This window comes from Phascolarctos cinereus, unplaced genomic scaffold (assembly GCF_003287225.1).
Source record: "Phascolarctos cinereus isolate Bilbo 61053 unplaced genomic scaffold, phaCin_HiC Scaffold_726;HRSCAF=1367, whole genome shotgun sequence".
Classification (NCBI taxonomy): domain Eukaryota; kingdom Metazoa; phylum Chordata; class Mammalia; order Diprotodontia; family Phascolarctidae; genus Phascolarctos; species Phascolarctos cinereus.
The window spans coordinates 373,101,822-373,124,997 of NW_027556098.1; the positions used below are offsets into that span (position 1 = coordinate 373,101,822).

At 51.3% G+C, this 23,176-nt stretch overlaps 1 protein-coding gene across 2 annotated transcripts in view; it reads right to left on the minus strand.

Annotated features, from left to right (window-relative positions):
• Window positions 1–23,176, minus strand: part of RPS6KA1 (ribosomal protein S6 kinase A1) — a 67,800-nt gene that overhangs the window by 25,368 nt on the left and 19,256 nt on the right. The window contains exons 3-12 of one of the 2 annotated variants that reach the window (XM_020983203.1): window positions 15,199–15,252; window positions 10,608–10,724; window positions 10,184–10,265; window positions 7,696–7,776; window positions 7,002–7,081; window positions 6,476–6,582; window positions 4,005–4,042; window positions 3,746–3,888; window positions 2,068–2,138; window positions 583–671 (exon numbers count right to left, since the gene is read on the minus strand). In XM_020983203.1, coding sequence (XP_020838862.1) covers window positions 583–671; window positions 2,068–2,138; window positions 3,746–3,888; window positions 4,005–4,042; window positions 6,476–6,582; window positions 7,002–7,081; window positions 7,696–7,776; window positions 10,184–10,265; window positions 10,608–10,724; window positions 15,199–15,252 — 862 coding nt within the window. Of the gene's footprint in view, window positions 1–582; window positions 672–2,067; window positions 2,139–3,745; window positions 3,889–4,004; window positions 4,043–6,475; window positions 6,583–7,001; window positions 7,082–7,695; window positions 7,777–10,183; window positions 10,266–10,607; window positions 10,725–12,935; window positions 13,251–15,198; window positions 15,253–23,176 lie in introns of those variants that run through there. The other variant, XM_020983204.2, reaches the window with a different exon arrangement.

Genomic DNA, 23,176 nt, shown 5'->3' on the forward strand with positions numbered 1-23,176 from the left:
GTTGTATGACCCTGTGCAAGTCAATTTTAACATCTGACCCTCAGTTTTCTTATCTATAAAATGGGGACAACGATAGCACCATCTTCCCCCATCTTGGGGCTGTGTATGCAAAGTGCTTTGCAAACCCTAAAATGCCATGTAAAGTGTGATTCATCTCATTCTCATCTTTTCTGATGGAGTTCAGATTGAAATGGTCCTGGGCCCAGTCTTATTATTATTACTATTATTTCAAAGGTCTGACATGCTGTGACCCTTGAACTGGCTGAGCTACTGCAGGGACCAAAGTCCTCAGTCTTGGGGGCTCTATCTAGGACACAGGGAGTGTGGATGCTGCTGCATCACAATCCCCACTGCGGGCGAACTGAGCCCAGGCTGTAAATGGGCATCCAGGAATCGTAACCGCCTTTGGGCAGCGGGCAGCCGTTGTCTTCTTCTGGCACAAAGGACAATGCCCTTCTTTCAGGCTCAGCCAGGAGGGGAGGGAGGGGCGGGGCCCTGACCTGGCCTGGCCTTCATAGGACCCATCTCTCCACAGCTGCAAAACACCCTCCTCTCTGCTGCCCCTCAGGGACAGGATGTTACCCAGCCTGTTGGCAGGATTCCTCTTGAACAGGGCTCGAAGGAGGCTTTGTGCTTCCGTGCTCAGAAACTGGGGCATGCCCAGCTTTGCCCTGAAAAACAATGACAGGGCATCGTTAGGGCTGGGGCAGGAGGTGTCCCCACTCCCTGGCCTGGCTAGCCCGGGCTTCCTGTGCCTTTGGCCCTTCATCTGTCTGGGCTGGTACCATGTCGCTCTCTGTGTGGCTATGTCTAGACCACCAGGAGGTGTGTGGGAAGGCCACTGGGAGTCATGAGGAGCAAGACAGGGGAGAGGTGGAAGGGAAGGGCTGCTAGGGATGGAGCCCGGACAGGGAATCTGGAGGCTCAGTCATTAGCTCATCATGTGACCTGGCAGAAGCTATTTATCTTCTGTTTCCTTATCCATAAAGAAAAGGAGTTGGACTAAGGAACCTGTAAAATTCCCTTCCAGGTCTAACATTCTGCGTTCTAGCACGCTGTGACATTCTGTGTTCTAAGGGCCCTTCCAGCTTTGACATTCCCTGTCCTAAGGTCCTTCCCAGCTCTGACATTTCCTGCTCTAAGGGCCCTCCCAGCTCTGACATTCTGTGTTCTAAGGACCTCCCAGCTCTGACATCCTGTGTTCTAAGGGCCCTCCCAGCTTTGACATTCCCTGTCCTAAGGTCCTTCCCAGCTCTGACATTCCCTGTTGTAAGGGCCCTCCCACCTCTGACATTCTGTGTTCTAAGGACCTCCCAGCTCTGACATCCTGTGTTCTAAGGGCCCTCTCAGCTCTGACATTCTGTGTTCTAAGGGCCCTCTCAGCTCTGACATTCTGTGCTTTCATATTCTGTGTTCTAAGGGTCCTCCCAGCTCTGACATTCTGTGTTCTAAGGACCTCCCAGTTCTGGCATTCTGTGATCTCATATTCCATCTTCTAAGGGTCCTCCCAGCTCTGACATTCTGTGTTCTAAGGGCCCTCTCAGCTCTGACATTCTGTGCTTTCATATTCTGTGTTCTAAGGGTCCTCCCAGCTCTGACATCCTGTGTCCTAAGGGCCCTCCCAGCTCTGACATCCTGTGTTCTAAGGGCCCTCCCAGCTTTGATATTCCCTGTCCTAAGGTCCTTCCCAGCTCTGACATTCCCTGTTGTAAGGGCCCGCCCAGCTCTGACATTCTGTGTTCTAAGGACCTCCCAGTTCTGGCATTCTGTGATCTCATATTCCATCTTCTAAGGGTCCTCCCAGCTCTGACATTCTGTGTTCTAAGGGTCCTCCCAGCTCTGACATCCTGTGTCCTAAGGGCCCTCCCAGCTCTGACATCCTGTGTTCTAAGGGCCCTCCCAGCTCCGACATCCTGTGTTCTAAGGGCCCTCCCAGCTCTGACATCCTGTGTTCTAAGGTCCTCCCAGTGCTGACATTCCATGTTTTAATGCCCTTTCAGCTCTGACATCCTGTGTCCTAAAGCTGCTCCTAGCTTGGACAGTCCATATCTCCTGGGGGATGCTCACTTGAGAATCAGTGTCATGGTCTCCTTCCGGTCTTTCCCCTGGAAGGGCAGGGAGCCTGTTAGCATCTCAAACTGCAGAAAACAAGGGACACATTCAGACTGGTGCCAGACCCTGGGTTCCCGCCTTCATATCCACCCACCCCGGTCATTCCCTGGATTCAAGACATTCTTTCCCTCCTTGGTGGTCCTCCCCCAGAGCCCACCACCACCCCCTCCAGGCTAGGCCTCTGGACTCAGTGTCCAGGGAGGGCTCAGTTTCTGCTTCTCGACACCTCCTGTCCTTCCACACACACCCTCCCCCCATTCCGGGTGGCCGCTGAAATAGGTCCCAACCACTGCAGGGACCTCCTGCCCGCAGCTGGCAACGCCTATGCTTACCAACCCCGCCCCCAGCTTTCTGACTTCTGAGGCCCCTCGGAGACCACCAGGTGGCAGCATCCGCGCTGCCCCGCGGGGCTGCCCCCCGGACAGCAATGGTCACAAGTCTCTCTTTGCCTCCCACTTATTGTTTGACCTTGGGAAGGTCATCCCTGCTGCCTGAACCTCATTTTTCTCCTTTTTAAAATGAGGAGGTCTTGAGATGAGAAGATGCATCTCTTTTCATTTATGATGGGGAGTGGGGGGTGGGAGGGCTGGGGGTCTGGATGCAAAACGCGGTTGATTTGCTGAATTGTTTCATTGTTTGCTTTCTGCTTCATCGTTCTCTTTCTGCTTAATTTTTGTTAGAAGAGATGGCTCATTGGGCAGGGGAGAAAAGAAGGACAGATTTAGAAATGGAGATGGTGTTAAAAAAATAAGCCAAAAGATTGCAAAACAAACTAAGGCTGGGTGGCCCAGTGGGCTGAGCACTGAAGACAAGTTCTGACTCAGCCACTAAGTGTGTGACCGTGCGCTAGTCACAACTTCTTTGGGCCTCAGCTTTCTCATTTGTAAAATGGGGTTACAATCACCAACACTTAGAGCTTACCAAGTGCTGTCTTAGGCACTTTACAGTTATCATCTCATTTAATCCTCACAATAACCCTGGGAGGTAGGTGCTATCATCTCCATTTTACAGATGAAGAAACTGAGGCAAACAGAGCTGGAGTGACCTGCCCAAGATCACACAGCTAGTAAGTGTCTGAAACGACATTTGAACTCAAGCCTTCCTTGACTCCGGGCCTGACACTCTATCCAAATAGCACCTATCTCCCAAAGGATGTTGTGAGAATCAAATGAGTTAACACATGTTGTAAACTTCAATGTACTACATAAATGCTGGTTATTGTCATTATTGCTTAAAAAGTAAGATAAGTTCAGAACTTCCTGACCTTTTTTTTTTTCTGTTCCCCCATGCCCCTTGGCTTTCAGTAATCCCTCCTATGCCTCCTAGTCAATAGGGGAACGGTGGAAATAAATCCTAGAGTTTATTCTGCACGTAAGAAATAAAATGAAGCGATTAACTGGATTCTTGTTTAAACATCCATAGCAGGATGAGGTTGTATAAATCAATTTAAACAGAATTCTGTGATTCAAAAACATCAAATCAAAACATCCCCTCTGCCCTTGGGGAGGTGGCCCGGGTTGGGCGCCGGGGGCCAGGTGATTACATTTAGGGTCCCGGCAGCTCCACCAGCTGATGCTCAGTGGCCCTTTCCAGCCCCACATTATTAAGGCATCCCCCTGCCTGGTGCTCTCACCATCAGCACCCCGTAGGACCACCAGTCGGCGCTGTGGGTGTGGCCCTGGCGGTTGACGACTTCAGGCGCCATGTATTCCACGGTCCCACAGAAGGAATAGGCTTTCTTCTCATGGTCGATGGCCTCCTTGCTCAGGCCAAAATCTGCAGCCAGGAGAGGCAGGACAGCTGAGTTAGCATCACTGCCCCGAGACTCAGGGAAACCTTCCCACCAAACCGCAGAGGCATCCCCGAACGTGGCCAAGACTGGGGCCCCTTACCTGTGAGCTTGATATGCCCTTCTTCATCCAGAAGGATGCTGCAGGGGATGGGGGAGAGGAGGAGGAGGACAAGTCAGTACTGGAAGAGGCAGCAACCTTGAATTCTGCCAGCTGTGCTGGCCCCAACTCCCAGCTATATCGCCTAAGATTACAGATCTCCAGCTAGAAGAGATCTCAGCCATCAAGTCATTCTGATTTTTTTTTTAGGGGGGGTGAGGCAATTGGGGTTAAGTGACTTGCCCAGGGTCACACAGCTAGTAAGTGTCAAGTGTTTGGTCTGAGGCTGCATTTGAACTCAGGTCCTCCTGACTTCAGGGCTGGTGCTCTATCCACAGAGCCACCTAGCTGCTCCTGATTTTTTAAAAATGTTATTTTGGGGGCAGCTAGGTGGTGCAGTAGATAGAGCATCAGCCCTGGAGGCAAGGAGGACCTGAGTTCAAATATGACCTCAGATACTTACTAGCTGTGTGACCCTGGGCAAGTCACTTAACCCTCATCGCTCCTCCCAAAAAATTAGTTCTATTGAAAGTTTTTGTTTTTATGTTACTTTAATTTTTTTTCCAGGTTCTATTATATTTTCAGTTCCTAAATCTCTCCTTCCCCTACTCACTGAGAAGGCAGAAAAAACCCATGATGAATACATATAGCCACACAAAACAAACATCTGCATTAGTCATCCCCCTCCTTTTACAGATAAGGAAACTGAGGCCACGGGAGATGAGGGGAGCTGCAGAAGCCCACCGTAAGCATCAGCAGTGGGACTGGAAGACAGGTGCTCTGACTCAAGCATCAATGATCCTTCTGTGTCTCACACAAGGCTTCTCGATCTTTGTGCTCCAGCTGGACTGGACCATTCAAGGCTTCCCATCCAGAGGATTTTGCTCAAGCTGCTCCCTGAGCCAAAGTGCCCTTACCCCTCCTACTCCCTCTCTACCCGTCCTTAACAGCCCAACCCAACTGCCACCTCCTCCAGGAAGCTGCCCTGATCCCTTCAGGAGGCACCAGGTCCTTCCCACCCTGGATTTCATCAAACACTTTGCCTGTAGCTTCTCTACTGGTTAATGTTCATAATGACTATGACATAGCTTATTTCACTAGTAAGCTCTATGAAGGCAGGGGGAGGGAAAAAGGGAGAAGAAGCTTGCTCAGATCCAGCATAAAGATGAAAATTAAGTATAATGTGCCTTGAGATCCTTAAGACTCAAAGAGATGAGGAGCACACTGAACCATCTTCAGAATTCACTCTAGAACCACAGTGGTCCCTTGAGGGATGAATGGGGGAGGAGGGGCATCAGTCACTTCCCACTCTCGTCTCCTCTGCTCTGACCTCCCAATGGGAATTTGCTAGCTGCTAGGCTCCCCTTGGCTTCCTGCCCTCCTCAGCCAGTCTCTCTGTATCCAAAGCTACCTTTCCTCTTTACTTCTCAAGTCAGATATCTTCCTCTGAAGGATTTAGCATGGTATAGACTCAGGTTCAGGGACAACTAGGTGGCACAGTGGATAGAGCTCTGGGCCTGGAGACCAGAAGACATGAGTTCCAATCTTGCCTTACTAGACACTTCTTAGCTGGCTAACCTTGGGCAAGTCACTTAACCCTGCTTGCCTCAGTTTCCTCATCTGTAAAATGATCAGGAGGAGAAAATGGCAAAGCACTCCAGCATCTCTGCCAAGAAAACCCCAAATGGGGTCGTGAACAGTTGGACACAAGATTCAGGTTCAAATCTCACCTCTCTCTTTTACTACCTGTGTGACCCTGGGCAAATCATTTTATCTAAGACTCAGTTTCCTCACCTGTAAAATTAGACTAGACAGCCTTGGAGATCCTTTCCAGTTATCACTCTATACTCCCCTGGGGCTTTTTTGCCCACTTAACTTAGAAGATACACTAATTCAAACTGAAGTGTTAATGACTTAATCATTAATTAATTAAATTCCTTAATCATTATCATTATCATCAACAAGCATTTATTAAGTGGCTAAAGTGTTCCATGATATACCCCTCCCAGAGGTACATCTGAACACATTAAATAATTAAGGAACACAGAATATTATGACAAAGGTTAGAACTAAGCCAGACCTTAGAGTCCGGTCCACTTTAATTTTAACAAGGAGAAAACTTAGATCCAGAAAGGTTATGACACTTGCTTGAGGTCCCACAGTAAATTAGTGACAGAGCTAAAGAAGAATTCAGGCCCTTGTCCCAGGCTCTTTTCATAACCTCACACTGACTTTTCCCATATAAAAAAAAGGGAAAAAAATTAAAAAAAAAAAAGGAGTCTGGAGAGGGCAATGCTTAGCCCAAAGGAATGGCTCATTAACGGTGGCATCTCAGGCACTGTGCTGGTGACAAGCTGAGGAAGTGACTCTTTGGGGGCCATTCTGGAAACGCTAAGACTGAACTCTGGCTCAAGTCTGGGGCTGATCTGCTCACAGAAGGCGCCATCCCCCCTCCTCAGCCACCCCACACATACTTCTCGGGCTTGAGGTCTCGGTAGATGATCCCTAGTTTGTGCAGGTGATCCAGGCCCAGAGCCAGTTCAGCCAAGTAGAACTTCACATCTTCTTCTGTGAACATGACCTGGGGATGGACAGGGTCAGTAGGCTCCGCTACCCACAATGCTCAGCTTCTCTGAGCCCGCCTACCCCCAAGCCCAAGAGCAAGGTTGGGCGAGCTCCAGGGGCAGAAGACTGAGCCAAGCCACCTCTCCATCAGGAGGGTCACTTCCCTCCTTAGCCGCCCTGGACTCTGGGACACCATCATTCTTGGGAGAGGCAGTGGCTTCTCAGGGGGACTTCAGGCCCCTCTTCTAGAGTGCTTCTGCATTCCCCAACCCGTCTTGGCCCCCTAAAGGCCTGGCCATTTAGGCCTCCAGCCGAGGCTCCCCTGGGGTTCCCTGAATCCCCCTCTTCTTCCCTCTTCATGCACCTGTACAAGGCACAGGCTCTCAGACTGGCAAAACTGCCAGGAGCACCAGGGCCAGACAAGAAGGTACTCACCTCTTTGGAGAGGCGTGTGAAGAGGTCTCCTCCCCGGAGAAAGTCCAGGATGAGATAGAGCTTCCCCTCTGTCTGGAAGGCTGAGGCAGAGGGAACAGCGGTCATGGGCTGCATGCCACTGCCCCTGGGGCGGACAGCTTGGGAGGACCCGGAGATGGGCATACAGAGCCTCCCTCTAGCCAGTGGAGCTAGGGGCCTGGGGGGCTAGGAAGAATGGGCAGTGCCCACTAAGCCAGACTGGATGTTGTGACAACCAAGAAAACCGCCATGGAGGCAGGCAGGCAACAAACATTTATGAAGCACCTACTGTGTGCCAGGCACTGTGCTAAGCTCTGGGGATACAAAAAGAGGCAAAAGCCAGTCCAGGCAAAAGTCAAGGAACTTACAATTTAATGAGGCAGTGGAGGGGGGGTGATTAATTTTTTCCTATTAGGGGGAGGTGGCTGCCTGGCCCCCTGAGGCAGAGAGAGATACACGTAGGAGGACAATAAGCCACTGCATCCCTGGTTGGGGTAGAGACTGAACTCTCCCATTCCCCACCCCTACTCCCCAGGGCAGTCAAGGGCTGATCAAACACGGAGGTGAGTGTGCGCAGGCGCACGAGTTTGTCCTGGGAGAGGCCCTGGTCCACCAGAGGCTCCTGGAGGGGCTCTTTGTCTACAGTGGAGGTAGAGAAGGGGTGGGGGCTGCTCACCATAGTGAAGCTTCACCACAAACGGGTGGTTGACGTCAGCCAGAATGTCTCTCTCCACCTTGGTCCTGACTCGATCCCGAACTTTCAGGCGTGGGTAAAGAGAGGCCAAGTCACTGGGTGTTCCCTTTCCAGGGGCCGGAAGATTGAGGCTCAGGGCAGCCTCTCTTCCAGCCTTATACACCATCTGCCCCATCCTTTCCCCTCTGACCTACCCAGTGCCCTTCCCAATTTTCCTGTCTACAAAACCACTCCATTTGACTTAGGTTTGAAACCCAGAGCCATCCTGCAGACCTCCAGCCTCCCCAGAGCAATGGTTCTTAACTTTTTGTATGCTACGGAGCTCCCTAGCAGCCCGCTGAAGCCTAGGGACCCTTCATCATATTCGCAAATGATTGAAGGGAATACTAAATTTTGGTTAGACGTTTGTGAAAACAAAGCTGCCATTTTTTCTCATCCTGCTTCTTGGCACCCCTGAAATCTACCTATGCCCCCTGGAATCTCTCCCATTCATCCTTCTTCCTGGTCCTACAGCCATCAGCCTCCATCAGGACCTCATCACATCTCCCTTGAACAACACAATGAGCCAGACCTGCTCTCCCTGACTCTCGGGACTCTTCCCTCATCCGTTCTCACAGACCATTGGACTCATCCTTTTAATACACAGCTCAGAACACAGAATGAAGGGACTGGATTAAACTATGTCTACAGTCCCTTCAGCTGGAACACTGTGTGTATGCTCTTGTATTCTATGTTGTCAAGTTCCTCCCATATCAGACACTTGATGTTTTAAGGACTCCCCTGGTCCTGACAGTCTCTGTCCTAGGGTCCTTCCCACCTCAGGAATCTCAAGTTCTAAGGTCCCTTACAGCTCTGACATCTGTGTTCTAAGTTCCCTCCTAGTTTCAACATCCCAGGTTCTAAGCAGGGGTAGGGAACCTATGGCCTTCTAGATCCTTGGGTGTGGTCTTCTGACTGTGTCCAAGTTTTACAGAACACATTATTTTATTAAGGGGATTTGTTCTGTGAAGTTTGGATTAAGTGAAAGGGCCACACTTGAGGACCTAGAGGGCTACATGGCTTCGAGGTTGCAGGTTCCCCATCCCTGTTCTAAGGGCTCTCTCAGCTCTGACATTCTGTGCTTTAAAGTCTCTTCTAGTTCTGACATTCTATGTTCTAATGTTCTTCCTAGCTCTAACCTTCTGTGTTGTGACATTCTGTGTTCTAAGATCTCTTCCTGCTCTGACATTCCACCTTCTAACATGCTATCAATCACTCAGTAAGTATTTAGTAAGTATCAATTGCTTCCAGGCTTTGTGCTAGACACTAGGATACAGAGACAAAAAGTAAGCCAGATAGTCCCTGCCCTCAGGGAACTTACAGTCAGTCTACCGGAGCAATAGAAGGGAAGATACAATATGTCTGCAGAAAAATAAATACAGGATATATACAAAATAATTACAAATTTCAGGGCTGTGGGGTGCTAATAACTGGGGAATTGGGGAAAAGTCCCCTTTAGGAGATGGTCTGTGAGCTGAGCCTTGAAGGAAGCCAAGGGTTGCAAGAGACAGGGAGGGGGAGATGAGGATTCTGGGAATGAGGACGAGCCTCTGGAAAGGTGCTGAGATGAGAGGTGGCCTGATGGTCACTGCAGAAGGAGTGGCAAACAGGCCGGTTTGGTTGAAGCCTGGAGTTCATGAGAGACAGTGTGTAATAAGCTCAGAAAAACGTGCTCCTCCTGAGCTAAGGTCGTGGCTGGCTTATCAGATGCGAGCGGCAGAGATGCCAGGTTAGCCCCTGTGAGGAAGGTAGTTTGTGGAAGAGAGAGACTGGATGCAGGGAGACAAATGAGGAGGGTGTTACAACAGTCCAGGCAAGAGGCAGTGAGGAGCTGAATTAGGATGGTTGGGCTGTGACCAGAGAGAAGTGGATGGACGTGAAGGGATGTCAAAGCAGAACTGACAAGACAATTAACTAATCAGTTAATTTATTGGGTTTTTTTGGTTTTGGCCAGGCAATGGTGTTAAGTGACTTGCCCAGGGTCACACAGCTAGTAAGTGTTATGTGTCTGAGGCCAGATTTGAACTCAGGTCCTCCTGAATCCAGGGCTGGTGCTCTGTCCACTGTGCCACCTACCTATCCCGTAATTAGTTAATTTAAAAAATACCTCTTTCAGCTCTACCACTTTGGGATCCTGTGTTGCTCTTCTTATCAAGAACCTGAGATAGCTGCTTGCTGCCTATTTGATGAAGGTCCAATTTCTGGTCCTGGCATTCAAGGCCCCACCCTACGCTATTCAGCCTTATCTCCCTCTGCTCACTCACATACTACTCTAGAGTGTACTTAAGTCTGCCTCTAGAGATGGGCCCTATCTCTTCAGACTGAAGACTCCTCCAGGGTGAGGCTTTGTCTCTCTCACCAGAACCAGGGTTTCCCAAGGGCTTTTGCCCTGGTCATCCAGAGCTAGCAGCCTGCCCGCCAGCCCCCTTACCTTTCAAGGTTGCTTTCTTTAGCACCTTCATGGCATAGAGGTGCCCATTGTCTGGGTGGGTGATCTTCCTCACCAGAAAGACCTATGAAACGTGGGAGAAGAGAGTCTCAAGGACAGGAAAGGAAGGGGGAAAACGCAGACTGGGGGTAAAGGAGAGAGAGAAACCAGAGGGTCCATCATGAAGGGGAGACATTGGAGCCAGGAGGTTTTGGGGGACTGGTGGGGGGAGGGGCTGGAAGGACCAAAGTGAGGCCTAGAGCAATTTGAGAATTCGACCTTTGCCAAAGTAGGAGTCTGGTGTGGCCTTCCTCCCTCTCAGCCCCCAACTTCAGCACTCAGACACCATGAGCAATTGCCTGGCCACAGCTCCCAAGCCACTGAGCCGGCAGCAATGCCAGCTCCTGCCAACAGCCAGAATACTCACTTTGCCAAAGGAACCCTGGCCCAGGACCTTCAGGAGCTCAAACTGGGATGGGTCAGCCTTTTCTGAGCCCTCCTTGACATGGTGCGTAATAGAGATCTCTTTGACAATGCCTTCATCCTGGTGGAGAGAGAACACAGTGGTCGCTGCTGAATGGAGCTGGTATAGCGGGCAGGATTCTGTCATAGACTGAGCTAACATGATCCCTCATTCTAAGCCCATTTCCATGAGGTCCAATCCTTAGGCAGACCAGGTATCCCCACAGAACTCCAGAATGCCACACTTAGGAGAGCCCTTGGAAAACAGGATGTCAGAGCCTGGAGGGCCCTTAGAACGCAGAATATCAGAGCCGGGAGGGCCCTTAGGACACAGAGTGTCAGAGCAGGGAGGGCCCTTAGGACACAGAGTGTCAGAGCCGGGAGGGCCCTTAGGACACAGAGCGTCAGAGCCAGGAGGGCCCTTAGGACACAGAGCGTCAGAGCCGGGAGGGCCCTTAGGACACAGGATGTCAGAGCCCGGAGGGCCCTTAGAACACAGAGTGTCAGAGCCAGGAGGGCCTTTAGAACACAGAGTGTCAGAGCCTGGAGGCCCTTAGAACACAGAATGTCAGAGCTGGGAGGGCCCTTAGAACACAGGATGTCAGAGTTGGGAGCTGGGAGGGCCTTTAGAACAGAGAATGTAAGAGCCGGGAGGGATAACTACTCAGGATCATGGAATTACAGATTTAGAGCTGGAAGGGAATTCAGAGACCATCTAGTCCAACTCCCTAATTTTACAGATAAGGAAACTGAGGCCCAGAGAAGGGCAGTGACCTCCCCAAGGTTACACATTATTTCAGTGGCAGAGCCAATTCTGACTCCCAGGGCAGTTTTTTCCATTATAACATGCCCAGGGCCACTCCCAGGAGTTCAGGTAGGCACTGCCAGGTGGCTGCCTGGCAGAGCACTCCTGTTCAACAGTGCTAACTGCCAGAAGGAAAAGAAGCTAAAGAGGGGGTGTTAGCATCTTTCCCTACCTCTTCCCCCCACCAAACTTGGGCACCAGCAAAGGTAACAGTTGGGCGCCCTTGTTTCATTGGCACAACAAGGGGAGGCTACTGGCCAACATGGGCATCACCCATCTGCCAAGCCGCCTGGGCCCCTCGTGCACGCCAGTACCAGTCCCCAAAGCTTCAGAGCTCTGGCATAGATTCAACTCCCCAGCTGGAGCTTAGGGAGGGGGGATCCAAGGTGGGGCAGGGACACCTCTGCTGGATCACACATGTGATCACCCTGCCCGAGCTGCTTTGCTCCTCCCCTCTCCCTAGAAGGGCTCAGAGGGGGGATGGGGAGAGGAAGGTGCAGGACAACTTTTGTTTTGGCCACAATAGGAAGTGAGGTTCCTTCTCTCTGTCCTCCTTCCCTCACACCCACTCTATCTGCCTTGAGAGGCCTCTGTTTGCCTCTCCGCCAAGAGCCCCAAGAATTGGCCGTGTTCAGAGCCACTCTCCCCAGTCTTGCCCGGCCCAGGAGTCCAGAGAGCTCTCAGGGGCAGTGCTGACAGCACTGGGGGTTCCCCTGAAAAGGGGGGTACACTTAACATGCTACCAGCTTGCACACGGGAAGGAAGCACTCAGAGAGCCCTTGGTGTAAGTGCCAACAACCCAGGGCCTTTACTTCAGTGGGGGACTGCCTGGGCACGCCCATCCCCTACCACACTTTCTTAGAGTTTCTACCCACAGTGTGCTTCACTACCCCTTCCAAGGCCAAAGATCTCCCAGACTCCCCTGCAGCTCCTGTAAGTCCCCTCATGTACACATACGGTCAGTCTCCCCCCTGTGTCCCTATCTGTATCCAGGCCACTTGTCCTAGCCTCTCTGTTATTCACACCTGACACTGGGTGGCTCCATGGGTCCCTGGGATATCAACCGCAAGCATCATCCCTGGATAAGATCCTGGCTGGAGCAGGAGACCTGAGGAGCTCGAATGCTCCTACAGACCTTGCTGGGGCCGGATCCAAGTCACAATGAGATGCACTGAGGATGGGAATAGGCCACTTCCCCCATGCCCTGCCCCCTCCCCCACGCACACCACACACACACACACACACACCACACACACACACACACACACACACACGCAGAGTTGTCTTAAGAACACCTGCTCTAGAAGAGGGATGACGAGCCAAAGTCCAAAAAGAAAGGAAGTCCTTCCTCCTGACCTCTTCTCCCCACCCCAAGCTTCCCTTCCCAACCATCTCCCCCCACCCCTACCCTTCACTGGGCCTCTCCTCCTTCCTCCTGGCTGCTCCTGCATTTGTCCCTCTATCCTCTCCCTCCTAGCCATCACTAACCGTGTCTTGGCTCAGGCTGGGGCCCAGGGTAGGCACTGGTGCCCCACCAGGCCTTGCCCGCTGTTTCCTGGGCAGCCAGAGGCTGAATAAGGCCCGGAAGCGGGGCGGCTTCAGATGCCGGTCCATCCTCCCATCCCATAGGCTCTGCTCCATCCACCTACTGGGGCTGCCCACTGCCCCGGCACCATGGCAGGTGCTGGGCCCAGCAGGCCGCTGCTCTTGGGCAGGCCCGGCTGGCGGGCGGATGTCAGAGTGGGGGCCGGACCAGCCCAAGCTGAGCCCAGCACCAATCACTCATGGCCTGTGGTTTCCCCACTCTTAGCTCGCACCCTTCCTTCACTCAATCGCCTCAGTAACCCTTCGAAATACAGGAAGCGCTGCCTGCCTGATTCATGCCCCTCCCCATGGGCCAAAGCTGATGTCGCCTCACACAGATCGAAGGGAAGCTCCATGCCAACCCTAGGAAAAGGCTAGCCAGGAGAGGCAGGCTGAACTGCCTGAGGGAACCACCCCAGAACTGGGAGTCAGGATGCTTGCAGCCCTGGAGCTGCTCCAAATCCATGGGGTTGGGAGCCCAAGGAGCTGGGTTCATATCCCCTTACTGCAAGTTCCTGTACCTCTGGCTGTCTGAGTGTCCTACTGTGGACAGTGCTGGAGAGTGCTGGACATGGAGTCAGGAAGATCTGAGTTCATATTCTACCTCAGAGACTTACTAGAGGTGTGACCTTGAGCAAATCAGTTAACCTCACTCAGCCTCAGTTTTCTCATCTCTACATTGGGGACAATAACAGCACATACTTCCCAGGGTTGTTAAAAGAATCAAAAGGGATAATATTTGTAAAGGGCTTTACAAACCTTAAATAAAGCATTATGTAAATGATGACTATTAATATTAGCTATTATCGTCTCCATAGGTAACTCAAGTAGACCACAAGGAGAAAAAGGTACCTGCCCACAAATTCTGGCTACTTAATCACTACCTGTGTGCCCTTGGGGAGTTTCTTATCTTCTCCATTTTTCAGCCTCAGTTTCCTTCTTCAGAACATGAGAAGGTTGGACTGGATGGCCTCTGACGCCCCTATCTATTACCCTGATGTGAAATTGGTCAGAACATAAGGGAAGAGTGAGGATGGAAGGGAATTGAAGAGTCTGGGGGGTTCTGAGCCAGTTCCAGCGTGTCTGTTGAGGCTGATGCCCAGACAGTGCCTCATACTGGGCTTCTCCCTGGAGCTGGGCCAGCCACTGATTCCTTCCCTTGGGAACAAGATGAGCTCTTCACAGTGATGCAGGCCTCTCCTGTGTCTGCCTCCAGCCTGGGTCTCTGCTTTCCTTCTGATGCCTCCACAGCCCTGGGGATGCCCAGCCTGGCTGGCTACATAGCTGCCTCAATGGTGAGAAATGTGGGCTCCCATGGGCAGGGACCCGCTACTATCAGAATAGATGGGGTCAAGCAGAGTACACCTGGAATCAGAGGACCTGGGTTCAAATCTCAACTCCACAGCTTACTGCCTGTGTGACCTTAAGCAAGTCACTTAACCTCGGGGGCCTCAGTTTCCTTCTGTGTACAATGAAGGGGCTGGACCTGATGACCTCTAAGGGCCCTTTCAGCTCAGCCCCCGAGATGCTCAGCAGCACAATTCTCTCACCCAGCTCGGCTTTCCAAACTTAGCTTCCAGGGTCTCCAAGCCTGTTCTTTTCTCTTCCTCACTGCTGACTGGTGGAATGGTTTGCTTAGGGTGAGACTGGGATCTGGGGCGGGGGGTGGGGACAATCTTGGTCTGAGGCCAGGGGCAAACAACCAGTCATGACCCAGGCTTCTGGGGGCCAACGTCGAGGCTGGCTTGGGGGCAGGGAAACAGGGCTCCAGGTGCCAGGAAGACAGAGCCTGGGCTGTGGGCTCTGGGGGAAGCAGGTGGGGGAAAGATTAGAGGCTGATGCTGGGAGCCACCTCCCGTCCAGCTCATGGCACTGCCTCTCTCCCCCGGGGCAGGGTTAGGGGCTTCCCACTCTGGTAGCCCAGCTCCTCCCCTGTCAAGCACGGGGCAAAGGCGACCCTCAGCCCCCAGTGCTCAGCTTAGGACAGGCAGTGGGGTTCATAGCAAGCAGTGACTTGAGGAAATGCCTGCTGCCAATGCCACTTACCCTGTTCCCCTGGGGATCCACCGCCAGGATGCAGATGAGGGAGATGGCCCAGCCCCCAGCTCTCCCAGGGGACACCAGCCTCCCTGCCGAAATACCAGCCACTCCCCTGCTGGGCTCTTACCTTTTGGGTGCAGGACACCAAGTCTCTCTCTGTCCAGGGGACATCTGTGGAGGCCTGCATAGTGGAGGAGTGTGTCAGTGCAGAGGGAGTTGGAGGGCCCCACTTACTTCTGCTTTTTCAGACTCCTCAGCTTGAGGAAGGAAGGGGGGGTGTAGCATGGGGTCTTGGGTCCCTCCCCACCTTTCGCACTTCCCCCTTTGGGAGGGAGAAGGGAAAGGGAGTAGAATCCTGGGACTATATCTAGCTGTGTGACTTTGGATAAGTCATTAACCTCTCTAAGTCTGCTTTCTCTTCTTGTAAAGTGAGAGGGTTGGGATGATGATCTCTAAGGCCTAAGATCTTCCAGCCCCAACATTCTGTTTCAGGGTCCCTCCCAGCTCTGACATTCTGAGTTCTAAGGGCCCTCCTAGCTCTGACATTCTGTGTCCTGAGGGCCCTCCCAGCTCTGACCTTCTGTGTTCCAAGGCTCCTCCCAGCTCTGAGATTCTGTGTTCTAAGGGCCCTCCCAGTTCTGGCATTAGATATTCTAAGGTCCCTTACAGTCCTGATATCCTATGTTCTAAGGGCCCTCCCAGCTCTGAGACTCTGTGTCCTAAGGACCCTCCCAGCTCTGACATCCTGTGTTCTAAGGGCCCTCCTAGCTCTGACATTCTGTGTCCTAAGGGCCCTCCCAGCTCTGACATTCTGAGTTCTAAGGGCCCTCCTAGCTCTGATATTCTGTGTCCTAAGGGTCCTCTCAGCTCTAGCATTAGATATTCTAAAGTCCCTTATAGTTCTAACATTCTGTGTTCTAAGGCCCTTCTAGATCTAACATCCTATGATCCTCTGAACATATTCTGTTTCCCAAAGGCCAAGGCTGGGAAAAGGAGAGAAAAATGGCCCCATACTGTCTGGTCCATGCAACAGGAGAAGAAAGAGTGAACGTTCTCACTTATGGCCCCTTCTCTGTGCCTTAGAAATAGGAGCATAGAATAGACTGACTAGTCTAAGGTCATACAAAGCTTTTCAGGAGAGCGAACACCAGAATCTTGCTGATCTACATACTTCCCCAAAGCCTAGAGCACTCTTATCATGCACTAGGAAAGCAGTCCCAGGAGAGCTAGCAGCACCCCGTCCTGGAAGCAACGAGAAGCACAGCTTCTTATGACACCCTCCCGCCTATGGGGGCAGGGGGAAGGGGCTGGGCAGGGATGGTCCACCTGAATCTGGAAGGGCCTCAAGAGGTTGCCTATCTAGGCTAATTACCTCATTTTACAGACGAGAGGACTGGCAGGTTAAGTGTGTTGTCCAAGGTCCCACAACTATTAGGCAACAGAAGTGGGATTTGAACCTAGGTGTTCCTGTCTTTAAATCCAGCCCTCCATCTACCACACTCTGCTGCCTCCTCATGAGGATGACCCAGCCAAACATCAGGTGAGGGTCTGGGCATGGGGCACGCGACTGGGCCTAGGGGTTCAGCTGCTCTTTTCCCCACAGAAGGGTAGCCCAGGAAAAGGGGCAGCTCTGGACCCAAGTTCACTTGGTTGGTGAGACCCAATTAGAAAACCCACCCAGATACACCAAAAGTATAACTCTGGGGCCCGAGCTTCCAAGAGAGGTGGTGTAGTGGCTGCAGGCCCTAGTGGGCCTTTTGGCAAGGATCAGTCAATCAATAAGCATTGATTAAGCACCTACTATGTACGAGGCACTATGCTGAGTGTTGGGGATACAACAAAAATGAACCGATCTCTATTCACTAAGTAAGAGGCCAGGGGAGAGAGAAGGGGAGCTTGGAGGAACTCTGGGCCCTGGAGAAAAGCCTCTGCTTGTCCACCTTACTAGGCCCAAGGAATTCCAAAGGGGAGGAATGAGCTTCCCTACCCCCTCACTGCCATCTAGCTTCAGCCATCGCTGGGCACCAGAGACCCACAGGTGACACAGTAAAAAATACAACCAGTCTGAACTCTGACACTTATTAGCTGTGATGCTGAGCAAATTTTCCCAGTTCCCTCTGAGATTACCTCCCATCTACACTGAATCTCTCTTGTATGTACAGAGTTGTCTAGGTGTTCTCTCTCCTATTATATTAGAAGCAACTTGAGGGCAGCAACTGTGTTTCTGCCTTTTCCCCAGTGCTTAGCACACAGCAGGCACTTAAATGCTTGTTGATGATGACGTCACTTTAAACTTCTCTGAACCTCAGGTTTATCTTCTGTAAAATGAGGATAATATGGCAGTACACTACCTCTCAGGGATACCATGAGGGAAACATTGTTTATCAGTAAACCAAAGAGCCTTTATTAGGCTCCTACTGTGTGTTGAGCACTGCGCTGGGGGTGGGGGTGGGGTACCAAGGAAAAGAGAAAAGAATCCCCTGCCCTCAAAGAGCTTACATTCCATCTACGGAAACAACACGTACATCATTAAATATACCTGAAAGATATGCAAAGTAAATACAGGCAAGGTAAAGTGAGACATTGTTACAATCAAAGGACTGAGCCAGAAGGGACCTGGTCAGGGCCTGGGGTGGAAAGGACCTGGCTGGATGTTCATGTGTAAGTCAGCAACCACTGGCTTTGGGGCTGAATCTTGACGAGACCTATGTGCCACATGCCTTGAAAGCTCTGCTGGTCAACAAGTCTTGGCCTAAGGAATTCTGAAAACTGGAGACATATCCACACCCCAATCCCTCCCCACACCAACCCAACTCTAACGGGCTTCAGCAGGAGCTGAGGCTAGACAGAGGGATGCCCACAGGTGCCTCGATTGAACCACTGACCAGAGGGAGGAAGGCAGGACCCTGGGAGAAGTACCAACCACTTCAACCTGCTGTCACCAGACCCCCACCCCAATCCTGGGGGAGGTAACAGCTCTTCCCCATCGGACAGATTGTCCCTGGATCTTCCCCAATCCCACCATAGCCAGAAGAGCCATCCTAGCTGGAGCCATCTTCTGCCTGGACCACTGAATCACAGTCAGAGAGTTTGAAAGGATTTTAGAGATCACTGGGTCTAACCACTAAGTCTAACAGATGGAGAAACTGAGGCCCAGAGAGTTGAAATGACTTGCCTAGGGTCACACAGCCAGTAAGTGTCTGAGGCAGGACTGATACCCTGATTTTCCTGGATCCAAGCTCAGCACCCTCTTCACTTTATCACACTGCCCAGAGGATGAACCCCAGGGGCCTTCACAAGACCCAGAACTGAGGGTAGGAGAGATCAATCCCTGAAGGATTCCTGTGCAACCAAGTCACTGGCCAGCTCCAGAACCTCCAGGGCTGCCCTCTTACCCTGGGGCTAAAACACAAAGTCCTTTGCTGGGCTCTGAAGGCCCTTCCCAGTCTGGCTCCAGCCTCAGGCTCAGGCCCAACACTATGTCCCAGCCAAATCCACCCACACACAAGAAGTCATCTCTCATCTCCGAGTCTTTGCACAGGCTGTTCCCATGCCTGGAGTGCTCTCCCTCTTCATCTTCACTTCATAAGATGTAAGTTCCTGGAGGGGAGGCATTGCCTCACTTTTGTTTTCGTATCCCAGGTGCCTGGCACACAGTGGGTACGTGTTAAGTGCTTGTTAACCGATTCACTGACTGAATCCCTGGTTTCCTTCAAACCTCAGCTCTGGTGCCCTCCTCTTGGAAATTTTATACATACATACATACATACATACATATATATATGTATTTATGCTTTAATTTCTAGGCTGTTTCCCATCTCTCCCGACTTCTACAACATGTAATCTCCTGGAGGGCAGGTCTCTGTATCTCTAGTGCCTGGCACGGTGCCTGGCCTTAGCGGACCATTTGGTGCAATGTTCTCATTTTACAAATAAGGAAACCGAGGCCCAGAGAGATGAAGTGACTGACTCCACAGCCCACAACACAGCTGACATTCCTATAAGGCTCTGAGGCTGTTGGAGGAGAGTTAGAGGCCTCAAAACCACAAATCTCTGGGTTCAAGTCCCACTTCTGAGGTGACATGACCTTGGCAAAACTCCTAACCTCTCAGTGCTCTAAGACTATACAAGTTGTAGGCAAAGTGCTAACCTACATTGGTCAAGGGGGGTTTCCTTACATGAATGTTCCCTATACCAAGGAAATCACAGACCCAGTCCCTGTGCTGTTCCTATATAAGGTTTGCAAAATGCTTTACAAGATCTCTCATTCAATCCTCATAACCACTCCACATGAGAGGTGGTTTTATTTTCCCCATTTTACAGATGAGGAAACTGAGGCTTGGAGAGGTCTGATGGTAAGTGCCAGCTTGTAAGTGCCTGAAACAGGATCTGAACCCAGTCCAGAGGTTTATTCACGACATCATTCATAGTAAGCTAGTGGCAGAGTCTAGACTAGAACATGGCTCCCCTGACTTAATCCAGTTTGGAGGAAAGGAGACCTCAGTTTAGTAGTGGCATATTTTTTGCCTCCTCTGATGCAGGACATTGGGTCAGCCGCCTCCTCAGTATAACTACCCTCTCCTGCACTATACACTGAATGTCACTAGCCAGCAGCGGGACGCTGGAGGCTCCCACCTCTGCCCTCCTTCCCCCTACGATGTCAAGCCCAGAAAGAGGCTTGGAGATGCCAGCCAGCAGGAGGGGCCTCCTCAAGGGCACTGGGACTGGATGTGTGCCTATGGAGAGCCAGTCCCATTGGCCCTTCCCAAGGAAGGGGAGGAGGGCGGAGGAGGGGAGGGAACAGCTGCAGACCCCAGATACTCTGCCAGGACCCAGCTCGGAGGGATGGGGCCAACCGGGCCAGCTCCCTGGGCCCCTCCAGCACCTGAGAGGAGACGCCTGCTGTCACATTCTGCTGAGAGTGGGAATAGGAGGGATCAGGGTTTCATAAACAGGAAGAGTAAGAGTGGGGGGTTGGGGGAAGAGAATGAGTCTGAAAATAGACAGCTGCAGCCGGCTTCAAAGAGGGATCAGGTCAGGGGATGGAGGGAACCATGTGTTGGCCCCTGCCTGGGGTTAGATGTCTCTATCCCAGAGGAGACTAGGGCATTCCAGGCCCCTGACCCAGGGGGCCTGATACCTCCTGCTCACATGCAGCTGCATCCAAGGCAGTCTCGCTTTAAGGGAGGGCCAGAGGTGTGCAAGGAGCCCCTGCCCCAATTCCTGTGGTCAATGTCACCTAAGGAGCTTTGGTTTCTGACCCACCTTTTTGTGCCCAGAAGGTCTTTTCCCTGTCTCTGCCAATCAAAGCCCCATCCATCCTCCAATACACAGCTCCAATACCGCCTTCTTGCTAATGCCTTCCGTAACCAATCAGCCTGGAACATTGGTCAAGGGCCTGGGTGCCAGGCACTGTGCTGGGCAGTGAAGATACAAAGACAAAAACAACAGCCCCTGACCTCGGGGAGGTTACCTTCTGTGGTCGGGGTTGGGGGGAGAACACATACATGCAAATATAGGACAATGTACAGAAGGACAGACCGCTAACTACTTGAGTCATGGGAGAACAAAATCTAAGAAGGCTTTATTGAAATGGCCCCTGAGCAGAACCCTGGGCAAAAATAAGGATCTCTACTCCCTCTGAGGGCACTAGGTGGCGCCATAGTGCACAGAGCCACCAGCCCTGGAGTCCAGAAGACCTGAATTCAAATTTGCCCTCAAAATGCTTATTAGCTGTGTGACCCTGGGCGAGTCACTTCACCCTGCTTGCCTCAGTTTCCTCATCTGTAAAATGAGCTGGAAAAGGAAATAACAAACCACTCCAGTACCTTTGCCAAGAAAATCCCAAATGGGTTTACAAGGAGTGGGATGACTGAAAACGACTGAACAACTTTCTCTGAACTCCAGCATTGGAAAGAAGATTGGATTTAAAGTCCCAAGACCTGAGTTCAGATCCTATCTCTGTCACGCTCGTGTGATGGTAGACAATTCAGTGTCTCTTCTGTAAAATGAGTGGAGTCAGATTGGATGGCCTCTGAGGCCACTTTCAGCTCTCCATCTCTGATCCCAAAGAACTTACCCAACCCCTGCTTGGACTCTTATGAGTGAATCAATCAGTATTTAATAAAAAACATTTGCTATGTGCCAAGCCCCAGGGAACCGATGCCTGCCCTCAGGAAGCTGACATTCTAACGAGGAAGACAACAGCTTGTGATGTATGGGTCCTGTATATGAGGATCTGCAAGGTCATTCAGGGTGGGTGGGGAAGGGGCATGAGCAGGAAGGGCCTTGGAGAGGGCGGCATTTGAGTTGACTTTTGAGGGAAAATAGGGATTCTAAGAGGTAATGAGGGAGTCCATTCTGGGCATGGAGGACAGTCAGTGGAAGAATGAGGAGCCACAGGTTAGCTGGGCTGGACCAAAGTGTTCCCAGAGGGGTTACATGGAGGAAGGGAGGGGGGAGGGAGAGAATGGAAAAGGGAAGAAGGAGAAAGAAAGAAGTGGGGAGGAGGTATAGGAGAGACGAAGGGGAGGAATTTGTTCCTCTATAAGGGGGCAGTTTGGTAGGACACAACATGGCAATTTTCTTCTTAAAGCCTGTTTCCTCATCTGTAAAATGGGTACAATGGTATATCGCCTTCACTACTTTCTTTTCCACCTCATAGGGGCTTTGTCTGATCCTACTTTACCTGGATAGTGATTTGCACTCATTCCTTCTTTTCTCTGCCCATCTATTCCCTCCCCCAGGAGCCTCTAAGCCTAGCAGGGCAGGGACCAGGGTGGCCTCCTGCATCTCAGCTAGCACTGGAGAGGGGATGCTCCAGAAGTGACTGTAGCCTGAATGAGTGTTCCTGTGTTTCAGATCTTTACTCACATCTTGACCACCCCCTCGAGAGAAGAGGAAGAAAAACTTGGCAGAGAGGAAGCCACATTACAGTGAAATATGCGGACTCTGGGATTAGGGAAGACCCCTGCAGGAAGGAGGTGGGGTAGGGGAGGCAAAGGGCAGGCAGCTCCAACATCTGGTGTTCCCCTTCTGAGAATCCCAGTGCCCACATGAGGCCCACCTGAACTGTGACTTCCTGAGCCACCCCCATGGTCCCCTCACAGCTGTCCTCCCCCACCCACCTTCCCCAGATGGGAAGGGAATGCCCCCTAGTGGGTACAGAACTAACCAATGGGGAAGAAGGGGCAAAGGGACCAGCAAGGTGATATTGAATCCAGCCCTACCTCTTTTACCCCCTGGAATTTTACAGAGTAGGAAACTGAGGCCAGAAGAGGCAAAGGGAGTTTCTCAAAGTTTCATCAGTTGATGGAGTAAGGAGGGATTTGAATGTGTGTCCTGTGACTAGATTCTTGCTTCTGAGGTCTCTTAGAACACTTGCATCAAACTCAAATAGAAATGGAGCCTAACCTGAACATAAAGACCCCTGCCCGTCATGTAGTGACTTAGAAAACCACATATTAGAATTATCTACATCCTACTGGATCTTTATTTATTTTGTTAATTATTTCCCAATTATATTTTAAGCTGGTTCTGGCCTTCTCAACAGTTTTGCAGGCCATGAATTTGACACCTCTGCCTTCAGTTCTAGATTTGTTATTCCAGGACTGCCTTCCATTCTAGATTTGTTATTCTAGGACTACCTTCAGTTCTAGATTTGTTATTCCAGGACTCTAGAGTTTAGGCTCTTTCCAGTCACTTTCTATAGCATTAGAAAAAGGAATGTCAGAGTTGGGAGTGCCTTAGAACACAGGAAGTCAGAGGTGGGAGGGCCTTAGAACATAGAACGTCAGAAGAGAGAGGCCTTAGAACACAGAACATTGAAGCTGAAATGGACACAATGAGAACAAAACGTTAGAGGTAGAAAATAATTTGGAATGCTGTGATGTAGTGGACAGAGAGCTGACCTTGGACATGGGAAGATCCAGGTTCAAATCCTGCCTTTGACACTAATTGGCCGTGTGTGTGATCCTGGGCTCCCCTTCTCTCACCCCAAGCAATTCTCTAAGCCCACGTTGTAGATGAGGTACAAATTTGCCTTGACAGGAGAGTTCCTCACCAGGTGCTTCCTTTCCGCAGGGAAGGCCTAATGAACACAAATA